At 43.1% G+C, this 27,581-nt stretch overlaps 1 protein-coding gene across 1 annotated transcript in view; it reads left to right on the top strand.

Moving 5' to 3' along the window:
• Positions 1-1,761: 1,761 nt before the first annotated feature.
• ddb1 (damage-specific DNA binding protein 1) overlaps positions 1,762-27,581 on the top strand; it is a 95,241-nt gene continuing 69,421 nt past the window's right edge. Inside the window, exons 1-8 of the mRNA XM_086007727.1 lie at positions 1,762-1,903; positions 12,329-12,477; positions 14,585-14,701; positions 17,046-17,267; positions 19,655-19,769; positions 21,865-21,962; positions 26,128-26,286; positions 26,846-26,929. Coding sequence (XP_085863853.1) covers positions 1,843-1,903; positions 12,329-12,477; positions 14,585-14,701; positions 17,046-17,267; positions 19,655-19,769; positions 21,865-21,962; positions 26,128-26,286; positions 26,846-26,929 — 1,005 coding nt within the window. The 5' untranslated portion in view covers positions 1,762-1,842. The remainder of the gene's footprint in view (positions 1,904-12,328; positions 12,478-14,584; positions 14,702-17,045; positions 17,268-19,654; positions 19,770-21,864; positions 21,963-26,127; positions 26,287-26,845; positions 26,930-27,581) is intronic.

Here is a 27,581-nt window from a genome sequence, read left to right as displayed (position 1 = left end):
ATTGGGCAGAAACAACAAAAACCCAAAGCAAACTCAATTGCTACTTGGCCCTAAACAGACAATACAACATAGCTGATTACCTGACCATGGTAAAGGATAACAAACTAAGAAGAACCTTGACAAGGTACAGACTTAGCGAACATAGCCTAGCGATCGAAAAAGGCAGACACAGGCAGACCAGGCTGCCAAGAGAGGACAGGATATGCTCTCACTGCAGTCAGGGAGTGGTGGAGACAGAGATGCACTTCCTCACAGCTTGTGGAAAATATCAGGGCATCAGGGAGAATTTCTACCAAAAATTCTCACAAATATGCCCTGATTTCAGAAATCTGAATGACAACCAAAAACTCCCATTCCTACTGGGAGAGGAGAGAAGCTGTATAACACTGGCGGCACACTATGTTACAGCTTGCCATGAACAGAGGGACAACCAGTAAACTAAGAAAAGAATATATATAAACAATGCGAATGTATATTTATACACTCAGGGATATACCTGTTTATACACTGTATGAATAGAACTGTGTTTATGTGCTAAACCATAAATGTATTTTGATGCTTTGGCAACATAAGATGTAACTTATCATGCCAATAAAGCGATTTGAATTGTGAATTGTGAATTGTGATTCCAGGGACCCAGTGTTATTTGGACGACATCTTGGTCACGGGCGAAAATGACAGTGACCACCTCGCCAACTTGGAGAAGGTGCTCACCAGATTAAAGGAGTATGGGCTACGAGCTAATCGCCACAAGTGCGAGTTTTTCCAGAAACACATCTCGTATTGTGGCCACGTCATCGATGAAGAGGGGTTACATAAGTCCCCTGAAAAGATTGAGGCAGTAGTCAAGGCTCTAGCACCGGAAATTGTGTCACAACTGAGGTCGTTCCTCGGGCTGGTAAACTACTACCACAAGTTCTTACCAAATTTGTCCACGGTATTACACCCACTGAACACCCTACTGTGAACAGGGGTACCATGGAAGTGGGATGACGAACGTAGACGAGCTTTCCAGAAGTGTAAAGAATTGATCACATCAAAAGAGGTGTTGGCCCATTTCAACCCAGCACTACCAATTCGTTTGGCATGTGATGCATCACCCTATGGTATTGGAGCGGTGCTGTCGCACAAATTCCCAGACGGGTTGGAGAGGCCAGTAGCCTTTGCGTCTCGGTCACTAACCTCAGCCGAGCGCAACTACGCCCAGATTGACAGGGAGGCCCTCAGCCTAGTATGGGGAGTAAAAAAATTCAACCACTATCTGCATGGGCAGAAGTTCACCTTGCTGACTGACCACCAACCACTTGTCTCCATCTTTAATCCTAAGAAGGGCGTTCCAGTGATGACTGCACAACGGTTACAAAGATGGTCCCTGCAACACCAAAAACGATAAGTTCAAAATTTGTGGCGTTGGGCGGTCAGGTGCCAATGCAGTGCAGCGAAGGCAGCAGGATGCTGTGGTATAAGATACTGGCTAATGAGTTTTGGATGAGCTGAAGTTTTTGGTGGCTGTTCGGATGAGAGGTTGACCAGGAGTGTTGTTGGGAGTTCTCGAGACCGGCATTTACGCTAAATAGATATGTTGAAACAAGTTGTTCCGTCTCTCCTGAAGTACCGAGCCACGCTTTGGATCACCAGCCTCAAAAGTATTGGCGTACTCAGGAGCCTGGATGTCACATTTTGCCTGCATTTGCCCCGATCAAAGATGGCCGGCGGCGAGTGAGGCCGCCGTGGCTCTGGCCCTCGCCACGTGACGCGGGCGGCGGGAGCGCGAGGCGGAGGAACGAAGAGCGAGAGCGAGCGAGCTTGTGCTGGTCTCAGCTCACAGCACGGGCCGCCACCATGTCCTACAACTATGTCGTGACAGCGCAGAAGCCGACCGCCGTGAATGCTTGCATTACCGGTAAATATTCTCAACATGAAAAGAAGCGCGTCTGCTCATTTCGCCTGCCCGGCAAAGAAATTTGGGTTTTGGGGAACTGAATAGCGGCGGTTTCGGGCTGGCAGGGTCAGGCCTCAAGTAAGGCCTAGTCACAACATTCAACACACTTTCAGCAGGGAGTCATTGCAGCAACCTTTAGAGCAGTTATGCACAATTTATAGTTAATTGATTCAGCACTTGATATTTATGGGGCTTAATGTTAATTACAGTAATATGTTAATGTTAAAGGAGCATTCACTACATCAGAAAGTGTTTGGCAAACCGTTGTTTATTACTTAATTTACTTAACTGGAAGTTATTTATAAACATGTTGGGGGAAAAAATCTTGGCATGTAAAACTGTTGTGACAAAATCCTCAACAGACAAAAGGAAAAAAGGGCCAAATAGCTTTTCTTGAAGATGTTGCTTCCTTTAATTTTCCTTGTCTGAAAGCAAATTGAATAAATTATTAGTGTAGGCAGCTTCCTGTTATTTATCTCAGACACTTTTTCAAAAACTGAAGATAGTGTTCACAGTTGTAACAGTTAATTGTAATAAGAGCAGGGCAGCGAGGAGCTGAAATCAGGCTGATAATTTGCTTCTCAATTTTCTTCCCTTCTGAATGTGCTGACTATGGGTGGGTACTGTGCTGTGGATGCCAGTAGCCCTTCAGGCATAGAAACATAGAAGATAGGAGCAGGAGTAGGCCATTCGGCCCCTCGAACCTGCTCCGCCATTTAATGAGATCATGGCTGATCATCCAAATTCAGTACCCTGTCCCTGCTTTCTCCCCATACCCCTTGATCCCTTTAGCCTTTAAGAAATATATCCAACTCCTTCTTGAATATATTTAATGAATTGGCCTCAACTGCCTTCTGTGGTAGAGAATTCCACAGGTTCACCACTCTTTGGGTGAAGAAATTCCTGCTCATTTCTGTCCTAAATGGCTTACCCCTTATCCTTAGACTGTGACCCCTGGTTCTGGACTCCCCGACCATCGGGAACATCCTTCCTGCATCTAGTCTGTCCAGTCCTGTCAGAATTTTATAAGTTTCAATGAGATCCCCTCTCATTCTTCTGAACTCCAGCGAGTATAAGCCCAATCGACCCAATCTCTCCTCATACATCATTCCTGCCATCCCAGGTATCAGCCTGGTGAATCTTCGCTGAACCCCTTCCATGGCAAGAACATCCTTCCTCAGATAAGGCGACCAAAACTGCACACAATACTCAAGATGTGGTCTCACCAAGATCCTGTACAACTGCAGCAAGACATCCTTGCTCCTGTACTCAAACCCCCTCGCTAGGAAGGCCAACATACCATTTGCCGCCTTAACCGCCTGCTGCACCTGCATGCTTACCTTCAGCGACTGGTGCACAAGGACACCCAGGTCTCGTTGCACTTCCCCTTCTCCCAATCTATTGCCATTCAGATATTCTGCCTTCCTGTTTTTGCCACCAAAGTGGATAACCTCGCATTTATCCATGTTATATTGCATCTGCCATGCTTCTGCCCAATCGCCCAACTTGTCCAAATCATCCTAGAGTTTCTTGGCATCCTCCTCACAGCACACACGCCCACACAGCTTTGTGTCGTCTGCAAACTTGGAGGTATTACATCTAGTTCCCTTGTCCAGATCATTAATATATATTCTGAATAGCTGAGGTCCAAGGACCGATCCCTGAGGTACCCCACTAGTCACTGCCTGCCACTCGGAAAAAGACCCATTTATTCCAACTCTTTGCTTTCTGTCTGCCAACCAGTTCTCTACCCAAGTCAATACCTTGCCCCCAATCCCATGTGCCTTAACTTTACACGCTAATCTCTTATGTGGGACCTTATTGAAAGCCTTTTGAAAGTCCAAATACACCACATCCACTGGTTCTCCGTTATCTATTTTACTAGTTACATCCTCAAAAAATTCCAGTAGATTAGTCAAGCACGATTTACCTTTTGTAAATCCATGTTGACTTTGTCTGAATCTGTCACTGTTTTCCAAGTGCTCTGCTATTACATCTTTTATAACGGACTCTAGCATTTTCCCCACTACCGATGTCAGGCTTACCGGTCTGTAATTCCCTGTTTTATCTCTACCACCTTTTTGAATAGTGGGGTAACATTAGCCACCCTCCAATCCATGGGTACTGTTCCAGATTCCACCGAATGTGGGAAGATGATCAGCAATGCATCTACTATTTCTAGGGCCACTTCCTTAAGTACCCTTGGATGTAGATTATCAGGCCCTGGGGATTTATCGGCCTTCAATCCCATCAATTTCCCTAACACCATTTCCCTACAAATACTGATTTCTTTCAGTTCCTCCCTTTCATCAGACCCTATGTTCCCCGACATCTCTGGGAGGTTATTTGTGTCTTCCTTTGTGAAGACAGAACCAAAATATGTATTTAATTGGTCTGCCATTTCTTTGTTCCCCATTATAAATTCCCCTGATTCTGACTGCAAGGGACCTATGCTTGACTTCACCAATCTTTTTCTCTTCACATATCTATAAAAGCTTTTGCAGTCAGTTTTTATGTTCCCTGCAAGCTTACACTCTCATTCTATTTTCCCCTTCTTAATTAATCCCTTTGTCCTCCTTTGTTGAATCCTAAACTGCTCCCAATCCTCAGGTTTACTGCTTTTTCTGGCCAATTTATATGTCCTCTCCTTGGATCTTATGCTATCCCTAATTTCCCTTGTTAGCCACAGTTGAGTCACCTTTTTTGTTTTATTTTTATGCCAAACTGGGATGAACAAATTCTGTAGTTCATCCATGCGGTCTTTGAATGTTTGCCATTGCCTATCCACCGTCAACCCTTTGAGTGACATTCCCCAATCAATCCTACCCAACTCGCGCCTCAGACCATCGTAGTTTCCTTTATTTAAATTCAGGACCCTCGTCTCTGAGTCAATTACTTCACTCTCCATCTTAATGAAGAATTCTATCATATTATGTTCGCTCTGACCCAAGGGGCCTCGTACAACAAGATTGCTAATTAATCTTTTCTCATTACATAATACCCAGTCTAAGATGGCCTGATCTCTGGTTGGTTCCTCGACATATTGGTCCAGGAAACCATCCCGTAAGCACTCCAGGAATTCCTCCTCCACAGTATTGTTACTAATTTGGTTAGCCCAATCTGTATGCAGATTAAAGTCACCCATGATGACTGCTGTGCCCTTATTGCATGCTTCTCTAATTTCCCTTTTAATGCCATCCCCAACCTCCGCATTACTGTTTGGAGGTCTATATACCACTCCCACTAACGTTTTCTGCCCCTTGGTATTTCTCAGTTCTACCCATACAGATTCCACATCATCAGAGCTAATATCCTTCCTTACAATTGTGTTAATCCCTTCTTTAACCAGCAATGCTACCCCACCTCCCTTTCCTTTTTGCCTATCTTTCCTGAATATTGAATACCCCTGGATGTTGAGTTCCCAGCCTTGGCCACCCTGGAGCCATGTTCTGTAATCCCAATCAAATCCTATTTGTTTACCTCTATTTGCACAGCTAATTCATCCACCTTATTACGAATGCTCCTCGCATTAAGACACAAAGCCTTCAGGCTTGTTTTTTTAACGCTCTTAGACCTATTAGAATTATTATCTACTGTGGCCATGTTTGATCTAAACCGTTGATTTCTCTGACTGCCACTTTTGTTTTTCTCCTTCCTATCTTTTGCTTTTATCCTTGTTTCCCTTTCCTCTGTCTCCCTGCTCAGGTTCCCAACCCCCTGCCATTTTAGTTTAAACCCTCCTTCAGAGCACTAGCAAACACTCCCCCTAGGACATCGTTTAAGTAGGCATCTTTGCTGTCTGAGCCTATACAGTAGTGTCAGCAGACTATTGCACTGGGGTTTCATCACAGCCAAATCCAATCCTGTGCTCACCTAATATATTTCATCACCTGCGCATGCACACTTTCAAGCAGGGGGTCCCTGTGTAGTGCTGGAAAGTGGAAACCTTGACAGATTTTTTCCTTTAGCTTTGGGTACTGACCCTTTATTTATTCCTCCATTATTTTCACCTCTGAGGTGCTTCGGGACTTCTTATTATGTTGAAGGTGCTGTATAAATACAGGTTCTTGTGTAGATATTTATCTACAGAGCCACCAGAAATCTAATTTTAATACTTTGTTTTATTACAGGAATATTGAATAAATTTGTTTGGCAACTTCCAAATCATTTATGTGGAAATAGATGATGTTTTGAATAGCATTGAAGAGCCATATCATATTGCATAATGCTAATCTCCCAAAAATGATTCATGGCTTTCTGTGCCTTTTGTCATTCCTTCAAATTAAAAAGGTTTGTTGAACATTTTCATGAGGCTGCTGCCCTTTGGCTCAACCAGTTTGGCACATGTCTCATGTTAATTCTGTTATTTTCCATTATGAGATGCTCTCCTCTTCCACAGTTGTGAACAGGATCTCATTTGGAAAAAAAACTATCAAAGTGAGGAATTTCAGCATTGGGGAATGGATTGCACATTTTAGGCACTCATTATCGGTATCCAGGTTTCCCAGGTCAGGTATGGGTTGGATGCAAAGCTCCCTATACTCTTGCCCCAACCCAAACCTCAGAGGAGTGTCCCCTACTGTAACACTCAATTTCTTTCCCGCAGAAGTTATCCACTGACTTATTTGAGTGAGATTTCCAATTTACAGGAAACTTTGTTATATCCGGCACCGACGGGACCGAGCTGTTGCTGATCTATCAAAACTGCCGGACGTACAAAGTTAATGTTGAAGCATATGGAGGTTTTCATCTCCGTATCTGACAACAATCACTGTTGCTTAGCAACAGCTTGTAAACAGTCAGCCCGTACCTTGGAAGCGTCTCTAGCTTAGCAACAGCTTCAGAGAGACTTTCCAGAGCCCGACTGTTGAAAACAAAGCCACGAGAAGAAAAAAAACCTAACAAAACAGCTCCTGATTTCTGCCGGTAGATTGAGGTTCCCGGACATACAACCTCCGGATAAACCAAAGTTTCCTGTAGTGCCAAATTTTAGGGGCAGCTTGGGGTGAAATTCAGTCTGGGCTGCATTTGAACCCAAATTCCAGAGAGAAAAGGATAGTAGCACACCCCACTATACCTTCCAGGCCCCTCTTCATCCCTTTATTTCATCCAGTATACTTCCTCAAAAGAAAAAGCACAGCCTCAAATTTTATTTAAGTAACTCTGCTTAAAGTAAGTAGTTCCTCAAAAACTTTGCTTTTAAGGAAGCTGCAACTGGAACCAGGTAAAATAAAGATACATGATTGTAATATACACCATTCCCCAACGCAGGTTTAAAAAAAATGGAATCCTACTCGCAACTGTGGAGAAGGAGAGCATGTCATAATGGAAAGTAACACAGAATTAATGAGATGTGTGCCAAACTGGTTCATCCAAAGGGCAGTTTCCTCAGGAAAGTCTAAAACAAACCTATTTTAGTTTGGAGGAATGGCATACATACACATGATCGTTGTTGGGTCAAAATCCTGGATCTCCCTACCATTGTTCCTTGTAAGCTGCGCTTTGTTCTGCGTGACCTGTTTCTTTTAATGCGCAGTCCCTTTAAATTTCTGCGCATGTGTGGTGTTTACTGTGTTAAAGCCGGGGAACGGTCTGCACGGGACGTTTTAAATTACTGTGCGGCCGCACGCACCGCACCTTAGTGGGAGCATTGCTCCCTAATTAACGGCACTGGAAGTTAACTTCACCACATGGATTGCAGTGGTTCAAGAAGGCCCACCATCAAAGCCTTGAGGGCAACTAGGGATGGGCAATAAATGTTGGCCTTGCCAGTGACGCCCACTTCCTGAGAATGAATTTTAAAAAATCGTCCTGGTTACAGAACGCAACCGCAATTGTGATTTGCAGAAGAGTTCCTTCAGAAGTGTTTTATTATTAACCCACCTTTGCAGAGAGGACAGTAGGAAATTCCTTTCTCTAATTTTCTCCCCTCTTCTGAAAGCACTACATGATGCTGATGTACAGTTCTACAGCTGACAGCAGCCCTCTAGAACCTCATCCGCGTTAAGTGTTGCCCGGGTGGGTGAGGTGCATCACGGCTGAGTCTCAACTCTATCCTGTTCTTACATGCACACTTTCCAGCATGAGGTCAGGAATGGAAAGCTGCCTGATTTTCCACCCATCCCTATCATCGGGTCCTGAGGCCACTTATAGTGCCTCCATCTACTTGGCATTTTTATCACAATATCGTGTCTTTGACAGCTGATCTGAGACCAGTGGGGATTTTGATTATTAGTTGGATTAGACTACACTTTGCTACATTATAATAGTGACTGCAATTTCAAAGTACAGTACTTCATCGGCTGTGATTCTTTATTTCTTTTCTTGGACTGATGATATCTGAAAACAACTACTGTATGTTGTACAGGAAACTTTGTGCTATCCGGAGGTCAGGAATCCGGCACTCTCGAGCTACCGGCAAAACCGCGCTCTGAAAACCGCACCTCAGTAAATGTTGCCGGTTACAAGTCCGAGTCTCCAACAGTTGCCGAGTTCGTCAGTGGGGGTAGTTCTCCAAACTGCCACTACTCGGCCTCTTGGCGCTATCGGAAGTCGGAACACCTCAGAAACCCTGCATGTGGAGTCTCACTCTCCCATGCTGCCGGATAGCCTCTTCTGATCAGTCATTTTTCAGGGTTCCAGTACTGTGTTTCTACAACGTTGTTACAACTCATTGGGTTGAATTATGGAAATCCCAAAAGATCATCCAACCAAAAGGAAGAGAGTGGTGTTAACTTTAAAGCAGAAAATCGATATTTGTAAACGACTGGAATTGGGAGCGAAGCGTGTGCACATTGAATGAATTCAAAATCGGTTCGTCAACAATGTACGACATCAAAGCGCAGAAGGATAAGCTGCTCAAGTTTTATGCAAGCTCGGAGACACCTAACAGTGTAGAGAAACGGCACACGCTTCATAAGCCTAAGCTTGAAGAGCTGGATACCGTGCTTTATGAGTGGTTTTGTCTGAAGCGTTCAGAGGGTGTTCCGATTTCCGGACCCATGCTAATCGAGAAAGGGAAGGATTTCTATGCAAAGATGGAGCTCACTGAGAAGTGTGCTTTCTCTGATGGATGGCTATCGTGCTTCAAGACACGGCATGGGATACGACGACTCGATGTTTCTGGGGAGAAGAAATCAGCTGATCATGACGCCGCAGAAGAATACTGCGAATATTTCAATCAGATTGTGAAGCAACATAATTTGTCGCCAGCACAGATATATAATGCCGATGAAACTGGCTTATTTTGGAGGTGTTTGCCAGAATCAACACTTGCTGGGGCTAGTGAGGCTAATGCTGCAGGTTACAAGAAAAATAAGGATCATGTAACTGTGCTAACATGTGCGAACGCTGCAGGATCACACCGGGTTAAACTTCTCGTCATTGGGAAGTATAAAAATCCCCGTGCATTTAAGAATGTGAAGCACTTACCTGCTGAGTACAAATCTCAAACAAATGCTTGGATGGATAAGGAAATCTTTTCAAATTGGTTCCATCATACTTTTGTTCCATCTGTGAGGGGACATTTCCGTAGAATAGGGAAACCTGAAGATAGCAAATGCATTTTATTGCTTGATAATTGTAGAGCCCATCCGCATGAATCAAAGTTGGTTTCGGGAAATATTTTCACCATTTATTTGCCACCAAATGTAACTTCTCTCATACAACCCTTGGACCAGGGCATTATCCAAAATCTGAAGTGTCATTACAAGAAAGACTTCCTACGTAGACTGAGAAACCAAGATGACAGTACAGGTATACAAGCATTTCAGAAGGCATGCAATCTTAAAGATGCCATCTTTAATGTTGCATGTTCCTGGAAATTGGTGAAAGGTCACACTTTGAGACCAGTCTGGTGCAAATTGTTGCCTTCTGTAATGTTTGCTGAATGTTCTTCTTCAGAGGAGGAATTTCATGGGTTCAATCTTTGTCCGCGGAAGACTGCAGTAATGGAAATGGCTGACATGGTGAATGATGTAGGCCCAGCAAACCCTCTACGTCACCTCAGTGAATGTGATGTTCAGCAGTGGGTTGATGCAGATAGAGAAGTTGCTGTTGTGCATTCGCTAAGTGATGATGAAGTAATGGAGAATGTTTTGAATCCAAAGAAAAAAAAGGAGTGTGATGGAAACTGACGAGGATGAGATTTATGAAGTGAGAAAGGTTTCTTGGGCTGCAGAATATTTTGAAGGATTACTTATATTTGCTGAAAGCCATTCTTGCTATTCTGCCCAAGAAGTTATGCAGCTCCATGTTCTGCATTCCAACTTTCTACAAAAAAGGCAAGCGTCCACGAAGCAAGCAGACATCCGGGACATGTTTAAGAAACCTTCCAAAAGAGTTGGAGCAGTGGAAGTGCCTGAAGAATCTGTTGAAGTGCATGATCCTGATGACCCAGCTGGCATGGATATTCCTGATGAAATAGTTGTCTTGGAATAGGTGTACAGTCAACCACTGTACAGTACTTTATACTGTACTGTACAGTCGTTTAAGTTTTGGTGCACTGCACAGTCGTTTATAAGTTTTGTTTTACAGTACTGTTAAGTCGTTTATAAGTTTTGTTTTACTGTTAAGTTAATAGAGTTATGGATTACCATCAACTGGCAGTACTGTACTTAATCAAGCATCTTTCACCATCCATTTAACACAACATTCTGTAGGTGAGTACAGTACCCAATTACTGTATATTGCACATTTCTTGAATTTTAAATTTTTCTTTGTTAAAAATAGCCTGGGTAGATAACCCGCTCAGGCATCCGGAGCTTTTCAAAAAACGGCAGTAGCTCGGTCCCGTCGGTGCCGGATAGCACACAGTTTCCTGTAATCAATTAGTGGCAATTGTACTATCTAAATACACAGTTTATGCTTCTAAGCAAATTTAATCAGGTGGGCTATTTTACCTGGCATTGGGAGACATTATGCAACTCAGAATTATTTAGTTTAAGTTATTTCAGTATAGATAAACATGATTCAGTATAGATAAGTGTGAGATGGTGCATAAATTGGGTAGAGGAGCAAAGGGATCTAGGGGTACATATACACATCACTAAAAATAGCAACACTGGTTAATAAGGCCATTAAAAAAGGCAAACCAAGCACTGTGGTTCATTTCTAGAGGGATAGAATTGAAACTGTACACAGTTCTGGTCTCCATATTATAAAAAGCATATGGGGGCATTGGAGAAGGTACAAAAAAGATTCACATGGATGATACCAGAACGGGAAAGTTACAACTATCGCAAAAGACTGAACGGGCTGGGCCTCTTTTCATGGCAAGAAGGCTGAGGGGTGATCTGATGGAGATCTTTAAGATAATGAAAGGGTTTGATAGAGTAGAAGTGGAGAAAGTATTTCCAGTTGTGGGGAGACACCAAAACTAGAGGTCATAAATAGACCTGAATAAATCCAACAGGGAATTCAGGAGAAACTTCTTTACCCAAAGAGTGGTAAGAATGTGAACTCGCTACCACAAGGAGTAGTTGAGGCGAATAGCAAAGATGTATTTAATGGTAAGCTAGATAAGCACATGAGGGAGAAAGGAATAGAAGGGTATGCTTGAAGGGTGGGAGGAGGCTCGTGTGGAGCATAAACACCGGCATAGACCAGTTGGGCCGAATGGTTTGTTTCTGTGCTGCAGACTCGATGTAATCGCCTCAACAACTCAAAAGACAAAACAACTCCATGTGGTAGCGAGTTCTACTCTCTCTGAGAAGTTTCTCCTGAATTCCTTATTGGATTTGTTAGTGACTATCTTACATTTATGGCCCCTAGTTTTAGACTCCCACAAATGGAAACATCTTCTCTACGTCTACCCAATCAAACCCCTTCATAATTTTAAAGACCTCTTTTCAGGTCCCCTCCCAGTCTCTTTTCTAGAGAAACCGTGGCTCATGCCATACTGGACAGTGCACTTACTCATTAAGTCAACAAGGCTCCTGGACATCCGCATTTTTGTTGTGGATGTTCTTCTCATGGGGTATTGAAAATTTCACTGGTTGATTTCTTGATCACTCTTTACCTTCCCCAGAGCTTTTTAGTTGTGTAGCTTCCACTCACAGTGAATCAACTCTTACCTTCACAACCTTCCTTCTGGGTTCAGTTTATACTTCAAGCCTGATGAATATGATACAAAGGAAGTAATTTTTTTTCTAACGCTGTTTTCATTTTATTTTTGCGTGGACTATAAATGGGGAAATTAAAAAAAAAAAAAAATAGTATGGTTGGTCTTCAGCGTCTGGTCACCTTAATTGTTTTCAGTTTTGCTCATCATTCCATTGGGGAAAAAAAATTATCTTGATACCTGCCGTGGCTTTCTCATTATCAGGTTCACAGGGTGTGATGCCATGTCTGAAAAATTTGGTTTAAATTTGTGCCTTTTTGCCTTAGGTCACTTCACCTCAGCAGATGATCTGAACTTGCTGATCGCCAAGAACACCAGGTTGGAGATTTATGTTGTGACTCCGGAGGGTTTGCGCCCTGTCAAGGAAGTGGGCATGTATGGCAAGATAGCTGTAATGGAGCTCTTCCGACCGAAGGTAAGATATGCAATGATGTGTTGGGCTTCAGCAGCAATTTGCTCAGATGTGTGAAACAAGTTTTTTTTCCTATATATTCTGCCAATTCTTTCCCCTTCTGCCCCTCCCTTCCTGAAGGCGCTGGTGACCCTCTGGTATCTTGCTCAATTTAGCATTTTTCATGAGAATTTGGACAGTGAATGTTAGTAGGTTATTCAACGGTTGGTGGACATCACAACTCGGTCCAATCCTGTCCTCATTTGATGTCCATATGCACACTTCTAGCTGGAGTCAGTGAATAGTGATCAGGACTGGGAACACTGGTCGATTTCCCTTCATCCCCCATCCTCTCAAACCTGCGGTGCTGAAGCTACTTGCAGTGCCCCATTAATGCTCCCGTTCAACTAATTCGGCACAGGCAGGGAATTGATCCTGATCTCTGTGATCTTTATGAGTTATTGGGGAGCCCAAGTTCTTTTAAGTCAGATTTTTGTTTGAGCTGAGGGAAGAGGGTATAGGAAAATATTTCAGCTCATGTCAGACAGGAAGGCAGCGTTCAGTTTGATTGGAGCATGTGCCTTTCATACATGCTTGACACCAGGATGGTATATTCATTTTTATCTTTTTCGATTGTTTTGTAATTTTTTTCCTGACTTCAGGGAGTATTCACTCTCTTTGTATTTTGTCCTGTATTGCGGCCAGTGCCTGTGGAACCATACCCCATCAAGAGTCAGTGCCTTTACAAGAGGAGAGAAAATGGGAATATAATTTTCTTTTTTCCCCCCAATGGAATGATGAGCAAGACTGAAAAAAATTAAGGTGACCAGACTCTGAAGATCAACCAGCTCCCACTTTGAGGGTAACTCCGGAAGCCAAATCTGTGGAATGCAAATTAAATTGGACTGGTCTCCACATGAGTTGCTCTTGATTGAAATAGTGAACAAAGTGTAAATCTATGAAATAGTTCATTTACAGAGCCAATATGTTCTGTACTGGCTTGACTACGTAGAACCACTTGGTAAACTGTGGGGATGTGCAGAGTAGCAATTTGAAGTAATAAAGATTCTCAAATCAATTTGACAGACTGTGCTTGGAAGCAAAATGAACTATTAAGTAATTGTAGAATGTCAGCGCAGTATGAACATGTGTGTCTTGCTCCAGTCCATGGGCACAACTCAGACCCTGGCGAGCTGTTAAATGGCTGGAGTCAGTTGTATTATGTAAGTTTTTGTTTATGTATGCAGTTTCTTCCTCCTGCAGTACCTTTCCTAGTACTTGGTACTTCAAGTACAATAGCTTAGGTGGCACCTGGGCTTTGCTTTAACAAATTTTCTGCTCCCTTCTTCATGGCACAGCATGGCTATCTATTGACCTTCGCCCATGCCTTTGTTACCTCTAGACTTGACTATTCCAACGCATTCCTGGCTGGCCTCCCACATTCTACCCTACGTAAACTTGAGGTCATCCAAAACTCGGCTGCCCGTGTCCCAACTCGCACCAAGTCCCGTTCACCCATCACCCCTGTGCTCGCTGACCCCCATTGGCTCCTGATTAAGCAACGCCTCGATTTCAAAATTCTCCTCCTTGTTTTCAAATCCCTCCATGGCCTCGCCCCTCCCTACCTCTCTCCTCCTTTAGTCCCACTACCTCCTGAGATGTCTGTGTTCCTCTAATTCTGCCCTTGAGCATCCCTGATTATAATCGCTCAACCATCGGTAGCCGTGCCTTCAGCTGCCTAGGCTCTAAGCTCTGGATCTCCCTCGCTGAACCTCTCCGCCTTTCTACCTTTCTTTCCTCCTCTAAGATGCTCCTTAAAACCTACCTCTTTGACCAAGCTTTTGGTCATCTGCCCTAATTTCTTATGTGACTCGGTGTCAAATTTTTGGCTTATAACATTCCTGTGAAGTGCCTTGGGATGTTTTACTGCGTTAAAGGCGCTATATAAATACAAGAAGCTGTTGTTGTGTTCAATGGTTAATGGAGGGAAGGCAATTAGGTATTCCTGTGCTGTGTGAGTTAATGGTACATAATTACAAAATAATTAAAAATGGACTGTTGTTTCTGGGATGGGGGGTTGAAGAGTTTTATCCATGGAAACACTGACAATTTTGTATCTGTATTCAAACAGGGGGAAGGTAAGGACCTGCTTTTCATTCTGACAGCAAAATACAATGCCTGCATTCTGGAGTATAAACAGAATGGAGAAAACATCGATATCATCACACGGGCCCATGGAAACGTACAGGTAAAAGAAACTTTTATTTCTGTATCTTTAAAGGACAAGATGAACATGGGTGTACTGGAGTAATTTAAAAAAAAAAAAAAAACTTCTTAAATGCCCCTCGGCGGGATTAGGATTTGTTTCAGCATCTAAAGTTAATGCAGGATCAGCACAGCAGTTGCAGTGGATGTATCATTGGATGAGGATTCATGTCTATAGTTTTCAAAACAGTACAAATGTAATTCTTGTTTATCCCAGTGCTCCTTCCTTGGTCCCCTTTATTCATCATATATATGTTGCCCTTCTGTAACATCATCTGCAAGTGCAGGTTAACTTCCACATGTACACTAATGACGCCCAACTGTGTGTCTCAACTGCCATCATTGACTCCAGGGCTGTGGTTATACTATTTGACTGCCTGTCTGATATGAAGTTCTGGATGAGTTGAAATTTCTTACAGCTGAATGCCAGCTAAACCGAGGCCATCCTGTTTGGATTTGCTGATACCCACATGCATCTGGTGTTGATTTGATCAATATCCCTGCTTATTTGCTCATACTGAATCAGTGTTACATAACCTTGGTATTCTATTCAAATGTGCTTTATTGAAAAGTATTTCTCAGCCTATACAGGTAGGCTATCCTTTATCCGAAAACCTTGGGACCAGCTGTGTTTCGGTTTTCGGAATTTTTCGGATTTCAGAAGGTTTTCATCTCCGTATCTGGCAACAAACACTGTTGCTTAGCAACAGCTTGTAAACACTCGGGCCCTGCCTTGGAAGCGTCTCTGAAGCTGTTGCTAAGCTACAGAGACTCTTTCCACAGCCTGACTGTTTAAAAAAATGCTAGGGGAAGAAAAAAAATGCTAGGGGAAGAAAAATAACCTAACAAAACGGCTGCTGATTTCTGCCATTCGATCGAGGTTTCCGGCTCCCCCTGCTCCGTATCTGAATTCCTTGACTTGGCGGGGGTCTGGGGCTCGACCGCCGCCGCCAGTTGTGGGAAAGCCGGATATCGGCTGACTCCTACACTAAGCTAGCCCGCAAATCAGGTCGGTGTGGGGCGGGGGGGGGTGGAGAAAAGACTATCGGACGGGCCGCTGTATTGTTGGGTTCACTCTCCCGGTACCTCCTTCACACTGCCCGGCTCGGCCTGCAATCTCCTACCCAGGAGGGAACTCTGTGAACCTCTGCCCTGCTCACAAGGAAAGGCAGAGCTCCCGGACCACTCCTGTCATGTTTGGCGCCACTCGGGTCATGTCGTGCGCATGACTTACGCTCCACGAAAAAAACTTTCGGTTTTTAGAGGTTTTCGGTTTTCGGAAGTGCGGATAAAGGATAGTCTACCTGTATTGTAAAATTAAGTAGTCAGTTTGAAGCCATGAGAGTGAAATAAATAGGCCAGAAACACTCCGTGGACAGTCAGCAAAATTAACTGCCACGCAAGGTTAATATTTACATTGCAGTTTAGCACAGCAGACATGATTTTTTTAACAGCTCAAGGAGTGTTAAACATAAAACTACTGTAAAATCCACAGTATGTCATTGCTGCTGTTCACTTAACCATTTATGATTTAATAAATCTGTTTGGCCTAACCTAACCCACAATCAAGTGAAGTGTATATTCCACTACCTTTTAAAATAAAGATTGATCACATGAGTGTACGTCATATAACCAGTAAGCTGAAATACAATAAAAAGAAGTTTGCTGTTTGATCCCTGGACAGTTTACAAATTATATATGTATTGGGCATGCAAAGGGATGCTGTGGGCCCGAGAGAGTGAGGGCTGACTTATGAGAATGGTTTGAGATGCTGACCCCAATTTTTAAAATAAAAATGTAGACTAAAGACCCAAAAATGTACACCCCAACCTGCATCGTCTTCTGATTTGATGCTTCAACCCCATCCTCTGTTCAGCCATCAAAGCTGATCTTTCAGCCATTATGTACCCACCCTCTGGAATTTCTTCCAAAACAACTTTGTATTGCTACCTATTTCTCTATTTTGAAAAGCCTCCTAAAGTCTATCTATTTGACCTTGTTTTCTGCTCACCTGCCTAAATGCCCCTGTTCATGCTGGGCTTCCACCTCTGCCCTTGTAAACGGCAATTCTATGTAATGTTCTTCTATCTGATAAATGCTATAAATGAAAACAGAAAATGCTGCAAAACAATCAGCAGGTCAGCGAGTATTTGTGGAGAGAGAAACAAGAGTTAACGTTTCCGGTTGATGACCTTTCATCAGAACTTTCTGTACCAACTATGCCAGACATTTTAATAATAGTCATCCTCTTCAGCTCCCTGTACACTCTCTAACACCTGGTTGTCATTCTACAAATGATGCTAATATCCCTTTGATGTTCCTTTCAGGATCGTATCGGCCGCCCCTCTGAGACTGGAATCATAGGTATTGTGGACCCTGAGTGTCGCATGATAGGTCTCAGGCTGTATGATGGTCTCTTTAAAGTGATCCCACTGGACAGAGACAACAAAGAGTTGAAGGCGTTCAACATTCGTCTGGAAGAGCTGCATGTAATTGATGTGAAATTTCTGTTTGGCTGTCAGGTCCCAACCATTTGCTTTGTCTATCAGGTAAGCAGTCAGAGTTTGGAGAGGACTAGGAGATGCAGTGGGTTAGACACTAGCCTTTTACATCTATTGCAAAAAGCAAGTGTAACAACAGGAACACATGCAGCTGTGAGAATTTTTATATATAAGATATAGGAAAGCTACAAAAAGGAACATTTGAAAGGCAGAGTATTAGCAAGAAAAACAAAGGGCAATAAAAAGGCTTTCTTTCGGCACATTAGTAATAAGATAGGCTGACCAGATGTCCATTTTCAGGGGACAGTCCCCGGATTTGGGAAATGTGTTCCCCAGGCAAACAATGTCCCTGGAAGAGTCCCCGGCTTAGAAATCTTGTCCCCGATACTGAGTCTTGATTTTTTTATCAGTGCTAATGCACAGAAACCCGTTTCTCGGAGATTCCCGGCCCGTTTGAGTTCGGGAACGAATTCCTGGAACGGGTTGAAGGAAACATCAATCGCGGCCCTGCCTTCCTACAATGCGGTGCGGCTGAGAAAAGGCCCTATCTATATCTCCGGCTGCACTGTAGGGGATTAAGTCAGCTGATCAGTATTTCATCCAATGGTGACTGGCCGGAGGGTGGGACCTTCAAATGCATGGGAGAAGCCAAGGGAGTGGTGAGAGCTGGTGGGTGAGTGGATTTGATTTACTTTACCAGTTTACCTGTATGGTGCATCATGGTTTTTTTTATTGAATGAATAAGAGAAGGCAGGCTCTAAATTCTCCCACCGGGAAGAGGTTTGTCAATCTGAAACCTGAGACCGAGGGCGTTTCATGGAAAATCTCAGTCTGTTGGGAACAGATTTAAAATTTAGGGTATTCAGGGACGAGTAGATGGTACAGCACTATTGCTAGAACGCATGCAAGATTCGTGATTCGGTGTATCTAAGCTGAGCAGCTGTCTGCTGGTCCCGCACAGCCCGGGACCAGCTTTTCCGATGTGAAATTTCGCACATGCGCACCTGGAAAAAAAATTGCGGGGAATGCTGCCTGAGTGTCCCTGGATTTGGTTTTGAAAATATGGTCACCCTATAATAAGAGGATAGTCAGATAGTGCCCACAGCACAGGACCGATTTTCCTCCTAAGCTGTGCATCAGTCGGGAGGTCCTACGCAGGCTGCTCACCAGCTGCTGCCGCTGGAAAAGAAAGAGTGAGTTGCATTTATATAGTGCCTTTCACAACCACTGGATGTCTCAAAGCACTTTACAGCCAATTAAGTACTTTTTTTTTATTGTAGCTACTGTTGTAATGTGGGAAACGCAACAGCCAGTTTGCACACAGCAAGCTCCCACAAACAGCAATGTGATAATGACCAGATAATCTGTTTTTGTTATGTTGGTTGAGGGATAAATATTATCCAGGACACCGGGGCTAACTCCCCTGCTCTTCTTTGAAATAGTGCCATGGGATCTTTTACGTCCACCTGAGAGAGCAGACAAGGCCTCGGTTTAACATCTCATCTGAAAGACGGCACCTCCGACAGTGTAGCACTCCCGCAGCACTGCACTGGAGTGTCAACCTAGATTTATGTGTTCAAGTCCCTGGAGTGGGACTTGAACCCACAACCTCCTGACTCAGAGGTGAGCGTGCTACCCACTGAGCCACAGCTGACGCCGCACAGCTAATTTAAAGGGACCAGGCACCCAAAAAAAAATTAGAAGGAACATTGCACAGGACTGCCCTTAATTCAACACTGTTTGGCAGTCTTACTCAGAGATGGATTGGGTGGGAAATGGAAACAAAAGTGTCACATTGGTGCAGCTGGCAATGCTGTGCTGAGGTTAAGGTGAGGCAAGTTGTTGCAGCAGAGTAAACGGAGCTTTGCTTTGCATCTAACCTGTGCTGTACATGACGTTAAGAGTACTTGGCTAAAACAGGTACCTTGATTAGCATGAAACTTACTAAAAAAAAATAAAGTTATAAAATGCTGAGGTTTGCAATAACTTGTTTTTCACATTTTTGTAATTTTCTTCATTTTACTGACCGTTTGTTTTTGGTCCAGCATCCTATCGCAAGTTTAAAAAAAACACCTGACATTCTCATCCATTTGGTCCTAATGGTACCCGAGCCCTGTAGGTTCTGTTTTATTTACTGAGATTCCCTCCTCCCTGCACACACTTTCTAAGGTTGCCATGCATCAGTGGTGAGGCAAGCAGGTGACCTCATCCTGAGGCCTCTGGTGCTCCAGAACTCGCTGCAAGAATGTGCAGAAAAGCAGTGGATCCTTGTTTTTTTCTTTCTATCCCTTTCTGGAGCTGGATAGGTGCTTTGGTTTTGCTTGGCTCCTCCCCTGACAGTATGACCTTGGTCAAGAACTTTTTTCATGGGGACTTGCCAACTTATTGATCCACTTTAAGCTTCCTTTTTAAGCTTTCTACGCTCTCCCTTTTAGGATCCCCAGGGCCGTCATGTAAAGACCTACGAAGTGTCTTTGAGAGAGAAAGAATTCAACAAGGGACCCTGGAAGCAGGAAAATGTGGAGGCCGAGGCATCAATGGTCATTGCAGGTTGGTATCTCCCCTTTTTAAAAAAAAAGTGCTCTACTTTAATCATTTATGCTCAACAGGTTTGTGAAGTAAAAAGCAATGTGGCTGAGGTGCTAGTGATTTCTCCCAGATTACAATAACAGAGGACAAAACGTTAAAAGGATGCACTGCCCAACTTAACACTTGCTGCACTAAAACAACAGTTGACTTTACGTTCCTACCTTTTGATCTCCTTTTGTGAAGGCAATGACTTATTCTGGTGTTTGGTTCCAAGGTGCAGACAGTCATCAGATACCTAAGGCAAGTGACCATTCTTCATGTCGGAGTCTGAACAAATGGTGTCGTTAGCCTAGTCATCCACGAAGGGCATCACAACAAAGCCTGATCCTATTCTCAACTGATGGACATGCTCCTGCACTTTCTAGCAGGGGTCACCAAATAGCAATCAGAATGGCAGTCCTGGTTAATTTTTTTTGACTTTCATTAGCCAATTGAAGCACCTCTCTTATTGCCAGGTGGAGATCAGCTAACTCACTCGAGACCAGGGATCGAACATGTGACCCTCCTGGTCCATATGGCTTAGTATCAAATCAAACCGTGCATTTAACCACTAGCTCTTTTAACCAACTGCTTAAGTACAGTATTTATAAAGTTTTCTTACTCTTTGATCGTAGAGCTTCTCTGTATTTTACTGATTGGTACCTCATGCTCCCTTTTACAGCCACTGTGCTGTCAAGTTAACAAAATATTACCACTGCTGTTTAATTTTCTTCAATAGTTGAGTAGCCTTGCTCCCTGGCATCCTTAAGTGGTCAAACATAGAAACATAGGAACAGGAGTAGGCCATTCAATGAGATCATGGCTGATCATCCAAATTCAGTACCCTGTCCCTGCCTTCTCCCCATATCCCTTTAGCCCTAAGAAATATATCTAACTCCTTCTTGAAAATATTTAATGAATTGGCCTCCACTGCCTTCTGTGATAGAGAATTCTACAGGTTCACCACTCTCTGGGTGAAGGAATTCCTCCTCATCCCTGTCCTAAATGGCTTACTCCTTATCCTTATCCTTAGACTGTGACCCCTGGTTCTGGACTCCCCGACCATCGGGAACATCCTTCCTGCATCTAGTCTGTCTAGTCCTGTTAGAATTTTATAAGTTTCAATGAGATCCCCTCTCATTCTTCTAAACTCCAGCGAGTATAAGCCCAATCGACCCAATCTCTCCTCATCCGTCATTCCTGCCATCCCAGGTATCAGCCTGGTGAATCTTCGCTGCACTCCCTCCATGGCAAGACCATCCTTCATCAGATAAGGCGACCAAAACTGCACACAATACTCAAGATGTGGTCTCACCAAGGCCCTGTACAACTGCAGCAAGACATCCTTGTTCCTGTACTCGAACCCTCTCGCTACGAAGGCCAACGTACCATTTGCCTTCTTAACCGCCTGCTGCACCTGCATGCTTACCTTCAGCGACTGGTGCACAAGGACACCCAGGTCTCGTTGCACTTCCCCTTCTCCCAATCTATTGCCGTTCAGATAATAATCTGCCTTCCTGTTTTTGCCACCAAAGTGGATAACCTCGCATTTATCCACATTGGGCAGAAGCATGGCAGATGCAGTATAATCACCCAACCTGTCCAAATCATACTGGAGTTTCTCGGCATCCTCCTCACAGCACACACGCCCACCCAGCTTTGTGTCGTCTGCAAACTTGGAGATATTACATCTAGTTCCCTCGTCTAGATCATTAATATATATTGTGAATAGCTGGGGTCCTAGGACCGTTCCCTGCAGTACCCCACTAGTCACTGCCTACCACTCGGAAAAAGACCCGTTTATTCCAACTCTTTGCTTCCTGTCTGCCAACCAGTTCTCTATCCAAGTCAGTACCTTGCCCCCAATCCCATGTGCTTTAACTTTACACGCTAATCTCTTATGCGGGACCTTATCGAAAGCCTTCTGAAAGTCCAAATACACCACATCCACTGGTTCTCCCTTTTCTATTCTACCAGTTACATCCTCAAGTTAAACCAGACAATCTTGAATAAAAGTAAAAATGCAAAGAATAGTTGCATTGCAGTAATGGTTGATGGAGATGAGTTTTCTGTTCAGTTCCAGAACCATTTGGAGGAGCACTAATCATAGGCCAAGAGTCCATTACGTACCACAATGGAGACAAGTACCTGGCAATTGCACCGCCAGCTATCAAGGTAGGAAACATCAGCAGGGATTAGTGTGAAATAATGGAAAACCTTTTGAAAATTTAGTTGGTAATGTGCTCAGGTTCCTCAGTCACTTGAGCATGACTTGCCTACTCTCTTCCTGTTTTCAGTCTTAGACTATAGCACTATGGTCCTTCGCCATTCATTTAGGTTTCTTCATATAAAAACAACTGGCAACAGGAAGTAGGGCAGTGTTTCTGGCTGACTTTTTATTGCGGCAATGTAGACAATATAATCTATACTTCGAAAAGTACGGCAGCAATATTTGTTTGTTACCTGTCAGAACACATCCTTACAGCAGTCTTGCAGAGATCTGTCATGTTGGGTTTTCACCTCTATATTCAGTCCTTGCATGGCCCATATAATGGAGAAAGACCAGATGCTTCCAGGAGTTGCACTGATGTGGAAAGTGATCCAGAGGTGCCGGACTTCTCTTACCCCTTGCTCATTCTCTTTCTCGCCCCCCGCCCCCCCCCCCCCCCCCCCCCAAAAAAAAAAAACCCAACCCTGGCTCGGTGGTACTGCATGCTCTGCTGATGGGGAGCTTTCCAGCGCTTTGTCATTCTTGATTGCCTCTCAGTTTTTAACTGTCAGCTGTGGCTCAGTGGGTAGCACACTCGCCTGAGTCAGAAGGGTGTGGGTTCAAGTCCCACTCCAGGGACTTGAGCACATAAAGCTAGGCTGATACTCCAGTGCAGTCTTTCGGATGAGCTGTTAAAACGAGGCCCCGTCTGCTCTCAGGTGGTCGTAAAAGATCCTGTGGCACTATTTCGAAGAGGAGCAGGGGAGTTATCCCCGGTGTCCTGGCCAATATTTAGCCCTCAATCAACATAACAAAAATAGATTTTCTGGTCATTGTCACATTGGGAGCTTGCTGTGCAAATTGGCTGCTGCGCTTCCCACATTACAACAGTGACTACACTCCAAAAGTACTTAACTGCCTGTAAAGCACTTTGAGACGTCCGGTGGTCGTGAAAGGCGCTATATAAATGCAAGTCTTTCTTTCAATGGTAGCACTGTGGCCTCTGAGTCAGAAGGTTCAAGCCCCATAGACAAAATTTAGGCTGACATTTTCATGCATTATTAAGGGTGTGCTGCTCAAGGTGCCGTCTTTCGGATTAAATGTTAAGCCGAGATGTTAAATGTTAAGTCTGTTCAGGCGGACGTAGAAGAACCCATGATTTTAATCGAAGAACAAGATGTTCTCTGTGTCCTGGTCGCCATTTATGCTTCACCAGCATCACTGAAACCGATTAACTGATCATTTATCTCATTGTGTTTATGAAACTTTGCTGTGCACAAATTGGCTGCCACACTTGCCTACTACACAATAACCGTGACTACACTATAAAAGTTATTAATTGACTGTGAAACACTTAGGGACGTTCTGAGGATAAGAAAGGTGCTATATAAATGCAAGTTCTGTTTTTCTTGATAAGTGGAATAGAGTTTTTGGGATAGCAGTTGATTTTTTGGCTAAAACAGAAATGCAGTTGATAGCAAAGGCCATTATTAAAAAAAAATTATTTCAACACTTCAGGGATCTGGTGTCAAGGGACTTCACACAACAGCTTTGTGCCACCTTCAACTGCGGTGGAGACTGGTTATTTGAGCATTATGGCCTGAGTTAGTATATAATGTAGGATTAGGAACATGGGCTAAATATAGCTCAAGTACCCTGTGCATTTATACACTCGAACTGTGTCTCATTGCATCTGGAAGAGTGGATGTCACTTACAGACCCCACAACTTGCAAGGTTTTAAAAATTGTGAGCCATAATTCTGTGCTGTTACTGTTGGATGTTAGCCGAATGTTTTTCCTTTGGAAAAAAATATTTTGAAGACACATGCAGGTGCAATAAGTTCTAATAGTGGCGTGTAAAATTCTTTTAGTATATCTGTTTGAACTGTGGAAAACCCTTAGCGGCACAATTTTAGATTCTGCCCTTCCAAATGTAGTTTATGTCAGGAGAGAGCATTTTGAACTGTAGAATACTGTGAAGTACTGTTGGTTACAGGTCTGTCACTGATGGTAAGAGCAATTTGAGGTGTTGGATTGAACAGGAAAAGCATAATGCACAATATTAAATATTGGTTTAAGTTTGATATTTCTATATTGTATTGGGACCAATACGCTGTCACTAATGACAAGAGTGTTGGTGGGAATAATGCATTGCTCCTTAGACCACAGTTGAATAAGTTACATACTTGAATGGTCCCTTATTTCTAGTTTATTCTGAGGGTACTGGATAGGCAAATCTGAAGAATGTAAGCACATATGATATTTTCCTCATGGAACTTGGCACTTTATTTGATTCTAAACTCTGCATTGAATAATCACATTGTGAAACCAATGATATATAAATGTGCTAAGTTTGCATGTTGCTTCGCTCTCCTGATAGTTTACTGGGTAATGGCATTGCATGGTATGCAGTGCTAAGTCATAGAGCTCCAGATTTTATATTGATTTACCTGATCTCCGCTAAGGCTGTGACAGTTGATCTCATTGCCCTGATCTATTAAGGGAAAAAAATCAGCTACAGTTCCATTTTCTGATCACTGTCATGTTACCCTGCCTGTCGTTACCCTGCCTGTCAACACTCACCAAATTACACATGAAAATGGCCACTTGGGTGGTGTATTGGAGGGCTGATGGAGTCGATGGATCTGTACCTCACCATAGATCAGGTGAAGGAGAGAATATGGAAGCAAAAATGTATTGCTTAAAGAAATAAAAAAAGAAAGCCTGCATTTATATAGCACCTTTCACAATGTCGGGACTTCCCAAAGTGCTTTACAGCCAATTAAGTGTGAAGTGTAGTCACTGTTATGCAGGAAACGTGACAACCAATTTGCACACAGCAGGGTCCCACAAAACAGCAATGAGATAAATGACCAGATAATTTGCTTTTTAGTGATGATGGTTGAGGGATAATTATTGACCAGGACACTGGGAGAACTTCCCTGCTCTTCTTCGAATAGTGCAGTGGAATCTTTGGCCTCCACCTGAGAGGGCAGATAGAGCCTCAGTTTAATATCTCATCCGAAAGATGGCACCTCCGGCAGTGCAGCAGTCCCTCAGTACTGCACCTGCAGTTTTAATATGCTTGTGTGAAGTAATCCCCTTACAGAGAATGTGTCTTAATGGGATAAGCTACTTGAAGACATGCCAGTGTGTGCTATTCCCAAGTGTGAGGAAACTGTAATCATTGATATGGATTACAAGAATGCTATTTAGTCCTGCAGAAGAAAATATCTGTGTAAAACATTAAGTGTATGTAGTGAGGTCAATGCTGAGGGGTGCAGAATCAAAGACAAGCTATGGTTAACAGATTCACGTGGTTGAACAGCAATCAAATGCAACAGGAAAGAAATGTGATAAGATAACAAAAATAAGGAGGTACTGTATACTGATTTCATTAGCAAAATAAAAGGATCTTGTTAGTGAGAAATTCAGCTTAACAGTTATTGAAAAGGTGGTATTAATTTATTCTTATGGAATTGTTTTTAACTTTTGTTATAACCATGCAATGTAAAGACTTGTTGATTTGTCATGTAATAAAGGCTAGAAAAAGGTATAAAAGTAGCCAACTATACTGTGAATTTGAATTTGAAGGTAAAAGTAACCTGTATACTGAAAACAATATCACAGCTCCTCACTACAGGAAACTCTCGATTTACTGGCACCTAAAATAACCGGAAATCTCGGTTAACCGGCAAAATTCAGGAGTAGGTTCAGGTAAGTTTTACTTCATACTGTATTTGCCTTCCTCGATCTGTTGCTGTGCAAGGGTGTGGCTGCAGCTGTTGCTAAGCTACAGAGACGCTTGGAACTTGTGGCCATTGTTCTGCACCTGTTGCTAAGCAACAAGGTTTGTTGCTTTATACGGAGCTCTCAGCTCTCCGTATCTTTTACTATAGCTCTCGATTATCTGGAATTTTTGATGAACTGGCACCACGTCGGTGCCGGATAAAAAAGAGTTTCCTGTAATTCCCATTCACTGAAGTAGCTGCCTTTTGAGATATAAGTGGAAATAAATTGCTGCTGACAAATCGCTGGTTTGTTTAGGAAAGGTATGGCCTTCAAGTGTTGTGTTTGTTATTTTGAATGTGAATAGGTTCTAATTGTCTTTTTTCCCCCACTTCCTGCCAGCAAAGCACAATTGTTTGCCACAACCGCGTGGATCCCAATGGTTCACGGTACCTGCTGGGAGATATGGAGGGACGTCTGTTTATGCTGTTACTTGAGAGGGAGGAACAAATGGATGGGAACATCACTGTCAAAGATCTCCGTGTAGAACTGCTAGGAGAGGTCAGCACTGTAGAACTACAACTTTAATGAACTTTTGTAGGCATGTGACTATTTGTCTGATATAAAAGCCTAGAAATTGCTGTTGATGTTAGCAATTTAACGTGCTTAAATGACATTGCTCTGCTATTTTAGCAAAGACTTAACGCATTTAAAATAAATGGGTTAATGCCCGCATTAAAATAGCTGATGATAAAAAGTCGAATGAACATGTTGAGCATTCACCATCTAATACTTGCCGACTAATTTATAGGCTTAAATGTTTTAAGGGAAATCAGTAGATCCTAGTTCTTGTACTAATTATTTTGTTATAATAATCATACTGTTATGTCGGAAAGTTTTTTTTTTATTGACTGGAGCTAGGTACCTATGTATCCAGACCTGATGGTGGCCATCACACCCACCAACTTTATGGGTTTTTTATGCTGCAGCACGCAAAACTTTTTATCTTTCTGGGTAGCTCTATTCTCGGGAGCACCATATGAATTTAGAATGAATAGCTTGGTTCACTGTCTGATATTAACCTCATACTAATGTCCTAAATCTCAACTGTCCTTCACAGACATCTATTGCAGAATGTTTGACATACTTGGATAATGGAGTCGTATTTGTTGGGGCTCGTCTTGGAGACTCGCAGCTTGTCAAAGTAAGTAATTTAATCACAGCCTGCCACAGTTGCACATATTTTACACATATGACACATTATTAACTTGGCCTGCATCCTGATGACACAACATGCTACTGGACTCCTAAGAACATAAGTAGGAGCAGGAGTAGGCCATACGACCCATTGAGCCTGCTCCACCATTCGGTAAGATCATGGCTGAACTTCTAAATCAATTCCACTTTCCTGCCCTTTCCCCATGTCCCTTGATTCTCTTAGTGCCCAAAAATCTATCAGTCTCAGTCTTGAATATACTCATCGACTGAGCATTCACAGCCCTCTGGGTAGAGAATTCCAAAGATTCACAACCCTCTGAATGAAGAAATTTCTCCTCATCTCAGTCCTAAGTGGCCGAGCCCTTATCTTGAGACCAAGACCCCTAGTTTTCGACTCTCCAGCCGCAGGAAACAGCCTCTCGGCATCTACCCTGTCAAGCCCTCGAAGAACTTTATATGTTTCAATGAGATCACCTTTCATTCTTCAGAGAATATAGGCCCATTCTACTCAATTTCTCATTGGACAGCCCTCATCCCAGGAATCAATCTAGTGAGACTGCGTTGCACCCCCTCTTAAGTCAAATATATAATCCTTCCTTAGACCAAAACTATACACAGTACTCCAGGTGTTGTCTCAC

Source organism: Somniosus microcephalus, chromosome 15, assembly GCF_052327205.1.
Source record: "Somniosus microcephalus isolate GS21.2 chromosome 15, FLI_Smic_1.0, whole genome shotgun sequence".
Taxonomy (NCBI): Eukaryota; Metazoa; Chordata; class Chondrichthyes; order Squaliformes; family Somniosidae; genus Somniosus; species Somniosus microcephalus.
Note: the sequence above shows the minus strand (reverse complement) of the source record. Positions and strands in the feature narration are given on the sequence as shown.